This window comes from Notothenia rossii, assembly GCF_949606895.1.
Source record: "Notothenia rossii genome assembly, chromosome: 7".
NCBI lineage: Eukaryota > Metazoa > Chordata > Actinopteri > Perciformes > Nototheniidae > Notothenia > Notothenia rossii.
In genome coordinates this window covers 77,200,195-77,218,542 of record NC_136905.1, presented here as the reverse complement: position 1 = coordinate 77,218,542, position 18,348 = coordinate 77,200,195, and the positions used below count along the sequence as shown (strand labels likewise).

The 18,348-nt window shown below is 40.1% G+C and overlaps 1 protein-coding gene across 1 annotated transcript in view; it reads right to left on the bottom strand.

Moving 5' to 3' along the window:
- Positions 1 to 18,348, bottom strand: part of dnaaf9 (dynein axonemal assembly factor 9) — a 23,348-nt gene extending 5,000 nt beyond the window's left edge. Inside the window, exons 1-36 of the mRNA XM_079692697.1 lie at positions 18,167 to 18,348; positions 17,155 to 17,231; positions 16,861 to 16,986; positions 16,637 to 16,761; positions 16,138 to 16,234; positions 15,590 to 15,696; positions 15,374 to 15,451; positions 14,945 to 15,046; positions 14,704 to 14,759; positions 14,468 to 14,603; positions 14,084 to 14,165; positions 13,810 to 13,846; positions 13,635 to 13,719; positions 13,465 to 13,541; positions 13,332 to 13,376; positions 13,133 to 13,178; positions 12,928 to 13,039; positions 11,851 to 11,921; positions 11,528 to 11,575; positions 11,346 to 11,436; positions 10,972 to 11,075; positions 10,628 to 10,771; positions 10,224 to 10,309; positions 9,764 to 9,865; positions 9,261 to 9,378; positions 9,053 to 9,141; positions 8,187 to 8,321; positions 7,563 to 7,688; positions 4,949 to 4,986; positions 4,129 to 4,264; positions 3,626 to 3,712; positions 2,866 to 2,972; positions 1,908 to 1,982; positions 975 to 1,144; positions 632 to 697; positions 160 to 253 (exon numbers count right to left, since the gene is read on the bottom strand). Of these exons, the coding sequence (XP_079548823.1) occupies positions 160 to 253; positions 632 to 697; positions 975 to 1,144; positions 1,908 to 1,982; positions 2,866 to 2,972; positions 3,626 to 3,712; positions 4,129 to 4,264; positions 4,949 to 4,986; positions 7,563 to 7,688; positions 8,187 to 8,321; positions 9,053 to 9,141; positions 9,261 to 9,378; positions 9,764 to 9,865; positions 10,224 to 10,309; positions 10,628 to 10,771; positions 10,972 to 11,075; positions 11,346 to 11,436; positions 11,528 to 11,575; positions 11,851 to 11,921; positions 12,928 to 13,039; positions 13,133 to 13,178; positions 13,332 to 13,376; positions 13,465 to 13,541; positions 13,635 to 13,719; positions 13,810 to 13,846; positions 14,084 to 14,165; positions 14,468 to 14,603; positions 14,704 to 14,759; positions 14,945 to 15,046; positions 15,374 to 15,451; positions 15,590 to 15,696; positions 16,138 to 16,234; positions 16,637 to 16,761; positions 16,861 to 16,986; positions 17,155 to 17,231; positions 18,167 to 18,222 (3,331 nt within the window). The 5' untranslated portion in view covers positions 18,223 to 18,348. The remainder of the gene's footprint in view (positions 1 to 159; positions 254 to 631; positions 698 to 974; positions 1,145 to 1,907; positions 1,983 to 2,865; positions 2,973 to 3,625; positions 3,713 to 4,128; positions 4,265 to 4,948; positions 4,987 to 7,562; positions 7,689 to 8,186; positions 8,322 to 9,052; positions 9,142 to 9,260; positions 9,379 to 9,763; positions 9,866 to 10,223; positions 10,310 to 10,627; positions 10,772 to 10,971; positions 11,076 to 11,345; positions 11,437 to 11,527; positions 11,576 to 11,850; positions 11,922 to 12,927; positions 13,040 to 13,132; positions 13,179 to 13,331; positions 13,377 to 13,464; positions 13,542 to 13,634; positions 13,720 to 13,809; positions 13,847 to 14,083; positions 14,166 to 14,467; positions 14,604 to 14,703; positions 14,760 to 14,944; positions 15,047 to 15,373; positions 15,452 to 15,589; positions 15,697 to 16,137; positions 16,235 to 16,636; positions 16,762 to 16,860; positions 16,987 to 17,154; positions 17,232 to 18,166) is intronic.

The following is an 18,348-nucleotide window of genomic DNA, read 5'->3' as shown; positions in this document are numbered from 1 at the left end:
CCTGTTTCTTGTGCATTCCACCCTGACATCATTGTTATTTTTTTAGACATCGTGTTTATCGTCAAAAACGCAACACCCTGATCTCCAAGCTTGAGAGACAAACTAGATGTAGTCAAGGTTCTAATCTACAATACACCGTGGCGATTAGAAAAAGGATACAGGGATGGAAGTTCATTTTTTCTCCAAAGATGTCGACATATTGATAACCGTTGTAGAAGAAGCCTGGTGGCAGGGGGTCCAGGTGCCTGGTCATCTGAAACACATAATATCAAGTCATTTCCTGAAACAGCCCACATTTCAACCAACGCAAACTCCAAAAAAAAATAATCGAATAAATATCTCAGTTCAAATCAAACCACAACTGATATATGTCAATTGAGGAGTTCTCGTAAACAAACAGTTGTATTTACATGTGTTGTCAGTCAAAGACCATATGCATGTATTGCTGGGGTCTATCCCATGTGTTGGAGCAACTGTCGCCCCCCCCCACCTGCCACATTTCTAACAGCCATCAAGCCTTAACCAGCAGCTGGAGAGTGCAATGAGTGCATGAGAGTCATTTAATCTTGTTCCATCCACACCATTGGGAAATATCAAATGATATCATAATGATAAGTATAAACACACTCACATGTATGCTCTTGATTTCTTGTGGTGAGAGAGTACTTTTTGTCTTCTTAGGTTTATTTGTCTGCCTCTGAAAACAAGAAACAGAAAAAACAACCACATGAAGACAACAACGTATTTTCTTATACAGCACTTTACTGATGGCGCCCATTATAGAATATATACATGAGTCTGAGCACCGTGTGCTGCCATCAAAAACAGAAAGGTTATTTAATATAGGCTTTGAGTAAAATGCTTGTGTTATGAAACCTGCCGTATTAAACCCACTTCCTGTTACCACCAGTAGATATGGTGTTGTCAAATTAAACAGGACTTCATTCTTAATGCGTGGCACTTTAAAAGTGTACCTGTTTGGCACACAGTCTGAGCCAGTCCTTCAGTCCATCCGCAGTGAGGCCCACGCCATCAAAGACCAGGAAGCAGGGGGTGTCGGTGTCTTTGGCGCCCGGGGTCAGAGGGACAATGCTCAGGCTCCCGCTCACTGTGTTGTAGCTCACCTCCATCAGCTGCTCTGAGTCTGGAGGTTCCAGAGATGAAGGAGCTCACATCAAGTAGCACATGCATTCACACCTTGTGTTACACCTTCTACAGCAGCGTCATATGGAAACAGCATGCTGTCGGTGGGGTGTTAATGTTTCAACATGTATACAACCTCTCTGTTCCAAAAAGGACTCACAGAACTCACGTGTGGTAAGAATTATAAAATTAAAACATGTGCTTACTCAACTTGAAATATGTATTACAGTAACATACAAAAATAACTAATACATGAAGTAAAACTAAATATAAAAGTGATGTAAATCATATGGTACCCTTAAGACATTGACTGACACTAAGGGGATGTAGGTATTAGGATAAGGATGGTACAGTACAGTCTCCACATTCGCTCCATACTGCTGTATCCTCTCGCCTCTCTACAAACATCTGCACATTCTCTGCACATCTCCTCACAGACACCTGCACTCTCTCCTCATGCAACAACGCTACACAGGTCGTCAAAAGAAAAAAGAGTGAGAAAACTATGAGGAGGAAACTAAACCGGTGGACTATGAGCTGAATTCTAAGCACCAGACACCAGAGCAACAAGCGAGCAGTTTTCCTACCGTCAGGAGCGTCTTGCCCGCCTTGAGGGCAACCTTTTCTCTAATAATTCCCAAAACTGGGAAATGCAAATGCAGGTCAAACAAGTCACATTTTCAACAACATCTGATTTTACATTTTTCAAAAATGACCGAAATAAGACAATATTTTACAATAATTGAAAATGTGTTCCTTCCTACCAGAAAATCTGACTTTTCCCCAAACATTGTACACATTTCCTCGGAAGGGAGTCAGCCTCAGTGATGACTTGAGTCCTACAGAAGAATGAAAAGCAGTTAGAACTGTAAAACTAACTGTTGAATTAAACCATTTATTTTAAAAGGTCCCATGTCATGCTTTTCCGGTTATTACCCGTCCCCTTGTGTGTTATGAAGGTTTTTCTGCAGACCCTACATCTATCACAGAAAATACCTGTCTATGCTGCCCCAGAACGCCTCGTTGGAGATTTCGCTTTTTCTTCCTGGATACAGTGACGTGCCCATACCCAAATGGACCAATCCGAGGAGCCGTTACTAAGCCGTTACTTCCTCACACACTCAATCTTTTCTCAGCTACAGCTCCGTCGATTTCTCGTCCCTGAGACGGTTGGACGCCGCGAGGCTGTGAGTCGGTGTGTGAGCACACACACAAACTCCCAGTCAGGCTGCGGGTGTGTGTGTGTGTGTTCGGGCTGGTTTTGGGCCGGGTTTCGCTGTGTCTCGCAGACGGCCACTGGGCTCACAGGGAAGGGGGGGCAGGAGCTCCAACAAGCCGTTTAGGACAGAGAGTGAATACACATACTATACAGAGATGCTGTATGAGAAACCAATGTGAGTTTGGAAAATTGCACAATATAAATCTATTTTAGTAGACCTCAACAATGGATTTATGATCAGTAGAAATGGCCATGACATGGGACCTTTACATGATTAATTCCTGAAGGGGAAAACTGGCAGCAGGTTGTCATACAGTACATGCATCCTATGGGAGGACGGATTGTTTCACAGCAACAGCAGACAATTACTTTGGGACCCCAGTTGTCTCCATATTTGGAGGGAAAGGCGGCTTATGTAATCCTCATCAAACACTGCCAGCTTGTATCTGGAACTTGTCACGTGTAACGGTCAAAAAAGGGGGGAGAATTACTTTCCATCTCACCTTTACAGCGGGTGACAAATAGAGGCCTCTCGAGGGGCCTGTTGAAAGCCACGCGCTGCTGGGTGAGAACCAGAGAACCAGACCCGGAGAAGAAGCGCCCTTTGCACCTGAAACACAGAACACATGCACATTACACACATGGTGAGAAAGTGAAGTTGAGAGCAAGCCAAATGTGTGTGCTACATTTTAGCTTTGGCTGGAAAGTTGTTACTCTTTCAGCTCCCCACAGGAAACAGGACACTGTTGGTAAATGTGCTGCTAAAACTGTAAAACTGTGGAAATGGTAAATCTGCACTTGTGTCTCATCAACAGGTGTAAAATATTATGTTCTTGGTTAAAGGGTAAGGAGGTGTAAGAAGCAACTCAAAACACACATTTGAACATGAGTTTATAAAAAGGTCCAAACACTATCCAGTGGATGATCTGAGAGGGGGGGCTTAGCAGAGGTTCATATTAGGCTGCCCACCGAGGCATGATGTCTAAATGGACCCGGTCCAAAGGGAAGGAGACCCCTCTGTGTACATGGCAACTGCATGGCCAACAGCCTGTTACTGTGCTGCCAGGAGGCAGCTGGTGATAGAACACAAGATGCCCCGAGGGGCTTTACAGCAATCAGCAGCCGATAGCAGCCCAACAGCAATTAAACTGCAGGGAGGGAGACGAGGCCGGGGAGGGAACTATGGCCAAAAGGTTGAGTGTGGACACAAGAGGAAACCTGGAAGGGTCAACTAAGAGAGGGACCATAGGGAGAGGGTCTCACCATCCAGGGTAGAGGACGTAACGGGCCCTTAGCATCTGGGGCTCATTGAAGCTGCTCTCAGACAGTATCAGATTCACATCTTCATTCCTAAGTGATACAAAAAAAAAAAGCACAATGAATACTTAGCACGTATAAAAACATTACAAAATGATTACTATATAGCAGTTGTGAGAAAATAGAGACAAACATATGTTATCTTTGACTCAACACTGTGTGTGTCATTTATTAATACAGCTAAAAAATTAAAAGGAAAACCATTGACAAATATTACTTTGGAGTTCGTAATAACCAAATTAAACTTAAATGAATATTGACATTTTGTTTTAGGTACAGAATGCAGTAGGAAATGTTGACACATTGTTTTCAGTGGTCTTATCTAACAGATTCAGACACAGACTCAAAAAGTGGATAATAATAAAGCCTGGAGTGATTCTTTTCTAGTCAAAAATAAAAGAAGTGAAATGGCTGTTTGCGGCATTGATCATGATTCTGTGGGCTCCTACCTGGTGACAGCTCCTCTCTCTGCCAGTATGAAGGCAGCGGTGGGGTTAGCAGAGCGTACCAGCTGCTGAACATGCTTCATGAGAGGGTGCTTCTGCTCTGCTGTCAGCCCGGTGAACACCACTGTACTCGCAATACCTGACATACAACCAGGGACAAGAAGAGAATATGAATTCCAGGAGTAACTGGAATACTCTACTGATAATACACAATTACCTCTTTGTATCCACCGCAGGGAATGAATGCCACAGTGAAATACGGTAAGAGTGGTTTATTGGCATTGCTGCTGCTGTGTTGTACAAACAAGCAGAATTTGTCATTGGTTTTCCTTCAAAAACGATTATTAAAATACAGAAAGTAAAGATAAATAATAATTTGACTGTCAGATTTCCTCCCTGCGGCCATAGGAGGAAGCGGTTGGTGCAATGGGCAATTTGACCTTCGTTTGCCATTTAAGTCGGGTCAAGTCATTTTCATTTGATTTGATATAAGTGCTAACAAATACCAGTCTTTTTTTGTATTCTTCCAAATTTTTTCTTATATTTGTTTAATGCTAAATGGAGCACATAGAAGAACATAGACCTTTTAATGTTATTTGTTGACATTAAGTTACAATTATGCTTTCAACTTGACTTAGTTACAAACAATCATTACTTTCTTGACCTTCAATGGTTTTATATGTGGCAACATGGCATATGTTTGGAATGGCTATGTTGAACTGGTTCAATAAGAGCTTTTCACTTCTGAAAACAAATCAATAACAATGAATATCAATCTGGTGTTTCCACAGTATCATGTGAAAGCAGTTTTGAAAGGACTTACCTTGGCTGCACTGCTCCAACAGCTTAGGGAATGTAAATCTGCAGTAACAGACAAGGGACATAATACAAATAATATAAATATACAGTATATTGTAAAATGCACATTTGGTGGCCTAAGATTGTCACTTCTGCATTCAGGAAAGATTATGTTGAAATTAAGTTTTTTCTTTACATGTAAGAGATGTGTTTTTATTTATTTATTTAATTAACAGGCCTCTTTATTTAAACCCATGCCAATCACTCTATGTATCCCTAATGGGTGGTTGCTAAAGTAGGGCAGCAATAAACAGTCTGATTCCATGTTATGGCCCTTGGCTAGCAGTCGAGTTATCAATCGAGAGGCATTTTTCACAGGATGACATCATGACAATGTCTGGCAACTGGCCAATGTGAAAGCTTTCTGTAATCTCATTTGATCTAAACATAATTTATCCTGAGTTTTCAAATCGATCAGTGTTATACACCACTTTCTGAATAGCTCTCATGAGCCAAGTCCGCCTCCAGACCCTCTCCTGCAGCTCTTAGAGCCTGCAGGCAGAGAGAGGGGGGGGGGGATCAGCAATTTGAAAGGCATTCATCTTCCCTGTCCTGATGTAATGAACTGTCTACATTCATCACAAAGAATGGATCACGACTGACTGATGAGCTTCAGTGAGGAGGGTGAGTTGGTCGCACACGTGGACCTGGGGGGATTAAAAGGCTCTTCTGGAGGGGTTGACGGGTGGGTCAGGTCTAAGCTGGGCTAACCACACCCAATTAGCACCACAGTGGGGGCCCGCAGGTCTCCACTCAATCTATGGCAACAGACAGTGATGGGGGACTTGTTGAAGATGCCTCGCATGTATCAGTCAGTGCTAACCACATTACTAACTAAACCTCTTATTACACATTTTTCCACTGCGCAGCCAAGTGGGGCTTTCAGAGTTAAACTATAGGGTTAACACGACTTGTTATAGCAAAGGATGCTAAACATGTTTGAGATTTGTTATTAAAGCTTTGCTCGCTAGAAAATCCAGTTTCCGTATATTCTATTGGATTTATCATTGTTGTTTATGTATATATATATATATATATAGAGTATATAAGGGCCACTTACTATATGTGCATGTTTATATTTGAGAAAAGATGTTTATGTTGGCATGACAGATTGCATTTGCTTTGAATACTATTTAAATTAATTCCACTGTGTCTTTGTAGTTCTGTTTATATTGATATTATTGGGCTATGCTAAATGTATGTTTCCGTTTCTGTTATTATTACGACACGTGATAGTGACATAACGCAGCCTTTAGTGTTTTATGTCCATACGAGTGTATCTGCGTTATACCAGTAAGATGCTGGGAGTCTGCAAGCTTGGATTGAAACAAGTTTTGTACCGTATTAGCTTGTAGAGAAGTTTTGTATGTACTTATTGCAGTGTTATAGTATGAATTTATCAAGTCTGTATTTGAGCGCTAAAGATGCAATTTGGATTGTAATACCCTGTTATGATATCCTTGCAGAATAAGTGGCCAAGGAATTTACATTGGATCAACAGCACTATCTTTTGTATTAAATTGCTAATGAATCGAGATAACAGCAGTAGTTTTCCAAGCATGTTGGAAAAAGTAGACCCTTTGACTTCATCTGTATGCAAGTTTCAGCAGGCAGCGCAGCTTGGCTGTGCAGTGGAAAACCGCCTATTACCCCGAGTGGTATGTCATATTGTGCGGAGCAGCTCAGTCAATCTTCCACAGTGAGAAGCTCTGTAAGCTACATCTAAAGCCTGTAACAAAAGGAGAGTGAGATTAAATGTACAGTAGGACTGATCCTCTCCGTAAAAAGGGACCCAGCCTTGAGTTTTAATAGCTAAAAGTGTCATGTAACCTCGTCCTGAAAACCACCAGCGCTTACACAATTGACCAACATCCGGCCCTGTCTGTCATCCTCTGGTCCGTCCATATGTCCCAGAAAAACAACGTAAACCATCCACTTGAACTCAGGTTCTGTTGTTGCTGTGTTTTTTTGGCCATTTAACTTTGCAATATAGGACAAGACAGGATAACATAACATTAGCTGCTGCCTGCATGCAACTACATTTGCAAACAGGGGTCACAAGAACCCTTCTAGTCATGGGCAAACTGTTAAAAATGTTGTCATAAAATAGGAAGCATAAAGCGTATAGTTTGCTTCTTGCAGAATGTTATCATTATCCTGTGCTGAACTTCAAAATATGCAAGTTGAAAGTCATTTGATTTTTACTTTTCACAGCAAACAAAACCATTTCAGAAGCTTTAGTTCTGCATGAATGATGAGATGCACCTTAAATTGTACACTGACGTCTTTGCTTGGTCTTTTCGTCATCCATCACACTTCACTTAGTTTTCTAGTTTATGAAAAGGCAATTTTCCAGTCCGTTTGGCAATCGAGTCAGATAGGAATATTATCTACTTCAGTTAGACATTGAACTTTGCTCACTTTGGGTAAATGGTAACTCAGAAACAAAAGTAGCTAGAAGTCAGTGGACATGAAATGATCTCATACAATTCTTTATGGCAGTCAATGCCCTTTTGTTTCCTTCTTTCTTTTAAAAAACATAGATGAGACAATAATGAACTGGAGGAAGAAATGTTCACCTATGCTCCACACAGGAGGCGAGGGGGTCCACACAAGCAGTGACAGCGCCGATGGTGAAACACGCCTGCACCACAGGGTCAGGATGGAAGAGAACAGCCTGGACCACATCCAGAACGTCTGTGTATCTGCACAAGTAGAACATATTGACAAATTACCGTGAACAGAAATGAATTCAAGGTCAAAAAGAATGGACTGAATTGTGTGCCATCTCAAGATCCAGTTACCAGAAAATATTACACATATGATTACAGCACAAACTTGGCCAGTGTGTGTGTGTGTGTGTGTGTGTGTGTGTGTGTGTGTGTGTGTGTGTGTGTGTGTGTGTGTGTGTGTGTGTGTGTGTGACATCCCTTCTAAAGGAGGGCTTCTCTAAAGATGCGTATCATTTCACTGTAACGGCATGTGGCTGTTAGCACTAATCATTGTGAATTAGACTGTTATGAGGCTCATTTGCATGGAATGGGCTTAATGTTGTGCCAATGTCAGCATATTACCCAATTCAAATACCCTAACCATTTGTGTATCCTTACAATGCTATGCAATAGGCTTTTGGTTTTATGGACTGGGATGAAATTGTTGGTATTCAAGACATGGGATGATGAACGTGAGATAAGATATCTTACCCAGGTGAGAGCACCAGCAGACGGGGTTTGCCTCCCGGGCCTCTCTGGCTCTCCAGGAAGCCGGACAGATACTGCTGCAGGTGAGAGGCTGAGAAGCTGTCAAAGCTGTCAGGGTCAGGCTTGTACACCACCCACCTACAGACGAAAGAGAAATATAATATTTGCCGTTTAGTGGTTGTCTCAATATTCTTATATCCTGTAGGGCTGTCCCGAATACCATTTTTCGGGCTCCGGATATTCGGTAGTAATCACTAGCGAATATTCGGATATTCGGCGCGCGCTTCAACACGTGTATTTCGGTTTATTCAAGGCATTCATTTTGTTGTTCTACAGTATTGTTGTTTTATAGTTATTTGTTAATGTAAATAACCCAATTTGTGTTCTTTGAAATTGAAAAGGATATTGCATTGTGTTTGTTACTTTCGTTGCAGTTGTATATATGTCCCAAGTTTTCTTCGGCTTGGCTTCCTATTTTGTATGGACATGCTTTTATTTTGAAGGAGAGTTAGCCCTGTTGACAGGAAGTTGTTGTTGCTATGGAAACAACGTGACGGACAAAAGGAGCGGAGATTAACGGAGAAAAGTAATATCTACATATAAAGACGGAGAAAGTCAACGATAAACTTTATGGTTAAGCATTAGCCCCCGAAGAGGCACAAGCTCTTACGTTGATATTGGAGATTTCAATAAATTCAATTTGCCAGCCGCAGTGCGAAAAACGAATAACGAAATTGAAAACCGAAAAGTGCTCCAACGACCGAATATTCGGATATTCGGGTACAGCCCTAATATCCTGAAATACCTACAACATATGTAAGATAAGACACACAAACAAAATGTAAAATGCTGGAGGAATTGTCTCTCACCTTCCACGCTCCTTGTTCAACTGGACCAAGTAGTTGCAGAGCCTCTCCTTATGGCTTCCTGGTAATCCAGTGATGATGGTAACCACAACCTTTTTACACATGAAAATAGACACATTAGATTTGAATAAATTAAATTAGAGCATGAAGAATCCTTTTAAGCAACCAGAAATGTTTTTTTATTCCGCTTCGCTTTAATCAGTATGCTTACCTTGTCTCCCAGACTGCTGACTGGGTTCCTCAGCTCTGCAGAGGGGAACAGCACCCCCAGGTGGTCGTACAGAATAGGCTCCTGACCGATGCTACTCAAGGCGAAGTGTTGTAAAAACCTGACATAGACAAGAAAACAACATCAGTAAGCAGAAATCAGGTCACAACTGAATGGCAAGACTAGATCATTGTTTTTGTAATAAACATTTATATAAAAAGCACAAAATCAGTTCTGTACAGTATGTATATTTGGAACAGTTGGATGTCTCATTAAACCAGAAGACAGATCTGTGAATACCAAGAAGCTGAGTTAACCTCGCATGTGGTCTTCTTAGTTTCAGCTTTAATGGTATGAAAGACAATGTGGGTGCCAGATAATGAAGCTTCATTGACTTGCATACTTTCAAAATGCTATTTTGGGAAGGCGTTATTAAGAATACCCATTAGGTTTTATATTTTTTTGGTCCAACTGTGAAGCTGTGTGACTTGTGAGTGTGTACTAACATGTCCTGCTCTGGCAGCTGGGAGTAGGAAGTCTTCAGGCTGCCTCTGCGTTTGGCCACAGGAGGCTCCTGACTGTCGTGCAGCTTCTGCAGTCTGCTGTGCCTGAGAGGGAAAAGTATTACAACATTACTATATTGTGATTTTCATGCAGATAGTTAACCTTAAATACCTACTTTATAGCGCATCTCAAAGACTGATTTAATATTTGAATTTACCTACAAAATATGTAATAAAAAATGGATAATGATGTGTATCGCAAAGCATATAGGATATCAAAATATTGAAGCTTGATTAAACATAAAACACCAATGGTGTCGGAAACCCATTAAAAAAAGTCTGCATAGCGCATCAATGTTTTCTGAAAGTGTGATATTTCAAGGCAAGAAACACTTTCTGTTCTCAAAGGAATGTGCAATCTAGCATAGAAACAACTAATCTTCAAATGTAAAGGGGATCTTACATATTTTTCTGGTTCCAGGTCAGCTGCTTTTGGTCCACCATTTGCAGAGGGAGTTCAGATTTAGAGTTTTGCCACACCGACAGAACCTGAAACAGAGAGAGATAACGTTCATACAACTGGAGCTCTGTAATGAGCTTATATTAAAGAAGTAGATATAAACCGTAATGGATCATCCATAAATCAACACAAAGCCACAACATCCACAGCTCACAATAAAAAAAGTCCTAACAACAGTTAATGCTTGCTAATCAATAGTGTTTTAAAAGGATACTGCTCTATTAACTGTTTTTACCAGTGGTGTGCTTTAGAATACAAATACACAGACATGGTGAGAGACTGGATCTGATGACCCAGGGCTATATCCTATCTCCTACCTTTTCAGAGGTCACTGGTTAAAGTCTCACCTTGGAATAGAAGGCCCTGTGGCTCTTGGACCTGGGCTGAAGAGCAAACACCAGACAACGGTCAGCGCTGTGCAGGGGGAAGGGGAGGTGGGGGAGCAGGCTGCTCTTATACTCCACCAGGAGAGACGCCACAGCACTGGAGTCCTGGGAATAAAAACACACAGAAATCATTCACAAGTTGGAACCAGAAATTCAACCGCTTATGGATTCATAGTATATTTGTATCCTTGTTTTGAAGTGCAGCATTTCAATATCTGAGCATTATTTGTATCATTACTTTACTACAGTATGTAGCAACAAAATAGATCTCCAGTAGAAATGTGAGACATGACTGTAAATATTACCGGATCATAGAACTTGATGGTGCTGATGTGATCCTTGGACAGGGTAATGCTTCCATATTGAGAATGGACGAACAAGAGTCCCTCAGAGAAGAAAATGATTTTTCCTAAGATACACATTTTAAGAAATGTTAAGCATCATGCAGAATCACAACTATTTGTCAGATAAGGTATGCCATTACAAGAATACTTGAAAGTCAAAGAACATCTTGTACATTTACTGACACATTCAAACAGAGATTCATCCATGAAATAGTCTTATTCACAGGGCAGCGTAATAACTTAACTTTGGCAATTGATTTCAGGCTAAGTGAAAGAATCTAAGAATTTAAGATCATGTATAGTTACTGTATATGAATATAAAAGGGGAGTGTCACCTTCTTCAGGTGAGGAGAGCAGGCTGCTGGAGAACACGTAGGCTGCGTCTGCTACAGTCAAAGCCATTCCCAAACAAGTGGCTTCCTCCTTCTGTTAAAGACACGTATTGTAAGTGATGAGGTCACATGCTCATACATAACTAAACATGTATTCATTCTAAACATGGAGCTTCTGAACTGACCTTAGCAAGATGTTGGGCTTCCTCCGATTGCTTGACGTCAGATTCCATCTAAGAACAACAAGAAACAAACAGTGTTGGAAAATATGTATTCCTAAAACTAAGGATAAAACATTGTGTCTTTTGGATAGAAGACAACGAAACTTTTGTGTTTTTGCAAAATTACAGTTCAGTTTATATCACGCATGTTTATCACATTAAAAGGACATTAAAGAACTAACTGTTAACATGTATACCCAAACTATGTATGCTTTTATGTTGACACTAAAAAAGGTTAACATTCTGCATATGGACCATGTGGAATAATGATTCAGACCCACACATACCAGCCAGCAGGCATAGCGGGGCACGGTGGTCGTCAGGACGGTGTAGCAGCTGTCTGAGGACACAGTGCCATCTGCAGGAGAGCAAACAAACTTGTAAAATAATTGAAAACAAACAACAAAGCCAAAGAAGGAAAAACAAGGAAGTGGAATTTTGAATTGGAACCTCTGAGCAGCTGGTTTTTAAAAATGACTTTTTCTATTAAAGGGCCCATGTCATGCTTTTCCGGTTATTACCCGTCCCCTTGTGTGTTATGAAGGTTTTTCTGCATGTAAACGGTGTGCAGTGAAAACACTTAAAGTACACCCTGTAGCGAGTAAAACTCTAACACAGAAAATAACTCCCCAAAACGCATCGTTGGTGAAACGTCATCATCCATTTGATTCTTCCGGGTACGTGCTTACGAAAGCACGTATCCGGAACTAAATGGGCCAATCCGTGGAGCCGTTACGTTAAGACCCCGCTGATTGGTCCAAATTGACCAATACACACACACACTCAGTGCAGGCAGCTCTGCTGATTTCTGCTCCCTGCTGCAGGCTGACATTTGGGATCGCGGCGAAATTCTCTCTGCAGACCCATTCTCACAGCGTTTATCAACCTATAAACCTTTTTCTTACTCAATATCAAGCCACACTTATTGTTTTTATTTCGGCTGTGACTTTGTGTGTGTTCAGGTTGAGTTTGGCTGTGTTTGGCTATGTATCGCTAAACAAGGAAATCACACCTCCACGGAGCTCAGCGCGATTCGTACCGACCAATCAGAGCACACTGGGCTCACAGGGAGGGGGGGGGGGGGAGCTGCAGCGAGCTGTTTAGTGGAGAAAGTGAATACTGCTGAATACACATACTGTACAGAGATGCTGTATGCGAAACCAATGTGAGTTTGGAAAATTGCACAGTATTTTTCTATTTTAGTATACCTCAACAATGGAATTATGATCAGTGGAAATGGCCATGACATGGGACCTTTAAGAGCAGCCTGTGGGATTCCCCTGCTTATTTTATAAATCAATTTGACATTGTGGAATCAAATCAGCAATTCCTTCCAAACACACTGAATCTGATCAATACTGTACCTTTCTGCTGAATGTTGATACTGGACTCCAAGAAGGATTCAGAGAAAACCACCGAGCCCAGGTCCCCCCCGCCCCACTGCAGGTCAGGGATGTCCTGGACAGTCATGGACGCCTTGGAAATAAAGTAGATTTAGTTAAGATACATTATATACACAATCATTTTCTTGATAGCAACAACTAATTGTTTTACTTCTATATAACTTACTGTTTTGACTAAATAACGGCTTTTTTCATCTGTCAGAGGAACAATCCTGAAAAAAGAAAACAGGCCGTTAAGAAATGAAATCATTTACTGTGTTAACAAAAAGGGTTTTTAGAAAATGCATTCTTCTGATACTATATGAAAGGATGCATCAACAAATAGAAATGCTTGCAAAAACCAACAAGGGTTAGTGAACACTCACCTTCCTTGGTTATTTACTGCTTGAATGCTGAATTCACATTTAGATCTAATAAAAGAAAACAGAATGATATACAGATTCAAACAATACGTCACTTCTCATCTTGGCTCAGTCTCACACTGAATGTACTATGTACCTGAGATAACTGCGGTACTGATTTAAATTCATGGTGTCCAAAGTCAAAAGAAAAGTGTTCTCTGCAACATCCTTAGCCTGCAACGATAATAAAAGCGTAATAAAAAAACTTCACAGTTACAGTATAATGCTGAAAGATGAATGTTATAACAGGTGTTCTTTTTATCTCACCTTGCTAGTGCTGGAGGTACAGGAGAAGCATTTGATTCCTGACAGGACTGCTTGAACAGCAGCTGAATACATCTGTGACAAAAGTCTGTAAAAATACATTATTAAAATGATTAACAATGGCCAACCAATAGCTTACAGGATAAACAAATTGCAAGATCCAAAGTGAATAACTTACAAGACTTCTGTTGTCTTTTGCTTTGTGTTTTGATTTCCTGAGGATGAAATACAAGCAAGGGGACAAAATGATATACTAATAATACAAATAAGGGCTTCTCAAATTACATTTAAGTCCAAGCCCTCACTCCAAACATTTATCTTAACGCATAGTAGCATTCCCTACACCTAGACAGGGTTAATTGGTAAAGCTTTAAGACTTGGGCTAACAAACCTGCTTTCAAATGTAATGTTATAAAAAACAGTTATTTCACAAATTTGCAGTAAAGCCTCACCAAGGTATGGAGTGTGGGTGGTCCCAAAGAAATAGGTCCGGGAGCAGGCTATAGGCCCTTTGGGAGCCACACACTGCAGAACCTAATGGAGACAAAACGTGTTTATTTCAAAAAGATATAGTGATGGCAAGAGAGGATTTGTAAACACTGCTCTTAAACACCACCGATTGTACCGAACTTCTTCACCAGGTGGAGCTGTAGCCGATTTCTATTTTTCGTTAAGCGTTTTTGTGATATATAAAATATGTTTCAATTTGAAATGCTGGACAGTTTTCACAGGGCAGGTCTTATACTCTACTTAGCTCTTTGCAGTTGCCTGGCCATTAGTAGGGATCCTATGGTGATGCAGCTACATCATACTGTTTTCCGCTTCAGGCTGCTCACCATGTGTCTGGCTGTAGAACCCGGCGGTCCTGTGTTGCGGACTTGATGACTCTCTGAGGGAAAGTTAAATGAATAACTCTCCAAATCCTCTAAAGACGAGTGCTTCCCAAACAACACGAAGGGCTGCTGACTTTTACTGAAATATAGAAACATTTGATTAGGCAATGGAGTTTTTTCCACAAACTACAGATGAGTAAAATTACAATATTTAGATATTGTTGAGTAGGAAACAAAACCTTTTATCTGTGATGTTGCTTGAGATCAGTCCATGAGAGTAATAAGTACGGAATGACTGGGGATCAAGAGAAAAAAACGTTATGCAGACATGTACAAAAAGCTGACTGCAAGACATTGAACTATGTCATTTAAAAGTATACAGCTAAAGAATGAGAAGTAGTTTAAGCGGACATGTAATGGATCTATTTCCTTTGCTGGGTCCAGCTTTTTTTTGTTGTAGGAAAATGACAAGAAACGTACCTCTCCTGCCTGCGCTTCAGAAAGCTCCAAGATAGAAAGATGGCTCTCCAGGTCCATGCTGGAGAAAAAGCCACTCCACTGCTTCTCAAAGTTAACCAGGTCCTAAAATACAACAAACAACACCAAGGTTAGAGCGCATATCGAACTGATGGTCATGTTCAAACCTTTACATTCAAAACAGAACTTATAGAACTTATGGACAGCCAAAAATATTGTTGTGCCATTAAAACTAACTGAACAGTTATGCATCATTCATCCACTGACTGACACAAAACCATGTTCACTTTAAACAACATAATTAACTTGAACTTAATGAATGAACTTCTGGACAAGAAAACATTCAACAAAACGTTCAACAAAATTCAACAAAACGTTCAACAAAATATTTTCAAAATTCAAACAGCAGAAGAAGAAGTAGCTCTAAATGACCTCTATGAGGAGATGATCAATGGACACTGGGTCGAGTCTGTTGTAAACCTGCCACAGCTTCTCACTCATGTCCATTATCTGCAAAAGCAAGAATATACCAAACAAGCTGTAACAAGTATAATGTAGTGCAAGAAATACTTTCCGTATGAAATGCATTTTCCTTTGCAACACTTTAGAGCTGACAATACATTTATGTTTTAGGTTGTTTGAAGATACCTTGTATTTCATGGTAAAGAAGCTTCCTCCACCAATGCCTTCCAGGGCAAATGCTTGAATCAGCGGCCACTTTTCCAACATGAACATATCAAAATTCTGAATGTGTCCTAAAAATAAAAGAAGAGCAAGTATAATTACATGTGTTGTTATGTTCATTTCATAAAAAAATAAATAAGAAAATGCTGTCAAGTAGGACCAATCACATTTCAGCTTAGTGAGATGTCATGGAGTTGGTGTGGGAAGTTACATTAATGCACATCATGTGAGCCATCCAGACTGAAAATACTGAGAACCTGGCACATAGTCTGTATATTTAGGACATGTCTGCTCAAAGCTACCTCTGTTAAAACTGCACAGCTCTGTCAGTTTAATTCATGTTGTATACATTTTATTTTGTATTCCCTCCTTCTTTGCAACTTAATTATTCCACAGTGTTTATGTATGCATCATTGTACACCAAAGCAAATGTCCTACATGGGTAAAACTATGCGGAAATAAACATGTTTCTGCTTCTGATAAATGTGGAGTTTAAAACAGATGATATTTACCCTGGGAGCTGAAAGGTACACCGATACGATAGCAGTCCTGCACCATTGTGACAAAACTGGAGATTTTGAATTCCTCTGCTGCTTCCTCATCTTCATACTGTGTGGAGGTTGAAAAGTACAGAAGTAGACAAATCAAAAAAGCATCTCAGGAATACCAGTCACAAACACTGCTACAAGGAGTCATAAATACAATTCAACAAAGGCAATCATTATCTGAAGAAGCTAGCCACCTGTGCACAAATTGCGTGTATATCGGAACAACAGTTTTGTTAAAGAAAGTCAATCTGCTCCTTTCACTGTGCAGTCCCTGTTGACAAAGTGTAATATTCAAAAGGACTTTTCTAATGGACATCCGCACAAAGTGACCCAAACGGGTTCAGATGGATACATTAACATGCCTAAGTATTACTCTTGATTAATTCAATACTCTTAAATAAGCATACAAGAACTATAATTATCAGAAAATATAGGCCTGTAGGGTATCAACATGGCTTTTTACCTCCGCCTTTGTCATGCAGTAGAGCTGCAGGTTCCTCCAGTGGGACACGTAGGGCAACAGGTAACTGTAGTTCATTGGGTTGCAGTACAGATGAACACAATCTGCCTTTATTAGCAAGATAACATCTGGAAGCAGACAAGTAATGTGTCAGAGTGGATTACAAAAATGAAAGCTGCCTCAAAACTGTGAAAAACAAACATAGTTAACATCACTTGAAAACTCACCATCTAGCATTTCTTCAGGAAAATCCTCAAGAGCATTTTCCAGATTCAAATGATTTCTTCCATATAGTCCATAGAACAGGAACTTAGCCAGCTCAGTGCACCCCTCATTATATCTGCTGTCAATTCCTAAAATACACAAGAATGTATACATATTTGTTGTTTATTTTAAATCAACCATGCAAATTGTTTTATTCAACACGTGTTCACATTACACATGATATCCTCTAGCCTGAACAGTTGGTAGTGCCGTTAACCAGATAAAGACATAAAAGGTAAAAAATACACTTAACATACCAAGAGAGCACAGGATGCCATCAGGAACAGTGCCAGCCTCGCAGAGCAGAGACTGGACCTGACTCAGGCGACTGCAACTGGGAAATGTCACAATAAAAACAAGGTACACAGTCATTTATTAGGTATTTACTTTAAGTTCAGGTGAACATTGAGCTCAAATGTTCACTTGTCACTCCAAAAAGAGCAGTTTAATAAAAGTCAAGGTTAAGAAAGGAAATACAAAGTCCGATTTAACTGATGTTTTCAAAGAGTTAAGCCACATAACAGAGTTTGATACCAATGATCCTAAATAAAACAGTATGTTGGACCTTGTGTGAAGTTTGATAAAAAATTGAAAATGAAAGAAATACAATATATTGCATTCATAAGACAGTATGAAAGCTAAGGTCAGTTTTCCAAAGATTTTACACAATTTTTTCGACACCACAACATTAAACATGTTTCGATCACCACATATTTTGACAACAGTTTCTTATTAAAAACAGACAAGATTTCCACATTTTGACATTGTTTCAGCACACTAAAAACAATATTAAGTTATGACATGAGCCTTAACGTTAAATTAACAATGAATTGAGTAAACGTTGACGGACATATTTAACATTAAGATGTTTTGTTGGGTTGCTAACGTTGATTACCAAAGATCCAAAAATAAACCGTTAAAAATCAACGTTAGCTGGACGTTTTGGGCAATATAAAAACAACTGACAGATGTGCAGGGAATACCTAGGAATGGGTGTCATGGCTCCACTACTGTAGCTAGCTAACGTTGAATTATTAATTTGAAGCATAGATTTACCAGCAAATCAGTATATCATGAAGTATGAGTGTGGTAGACACTTTTCTAACGTTAGGTCCTTAACGTTTCTCTAAACAGTGCCCTTAACGACAACTAACAATGTTGTTTTCTTATTACATCTATGCCAATAACGGAAAATGCTAACGTTAGCCATGTTAGCTCAACGGCTTCACTGAGGCGTTTTCTGTCCACGCAATTCGATATTAACATTACCTGACAGTCGGGTTAATTCCCGAGATTTTCCCGTTCACTCGCCTCAAACCAGCCATGGTTATTGCTGCCACAGTTCACACAATTAACGTATTTAACCGAACAACGTTATTTATTTCTCAGGACGAATAACTAGGCTACATCTTTTTCATCACCCTGGAGAATGTCTACAAAGGATAGCATAG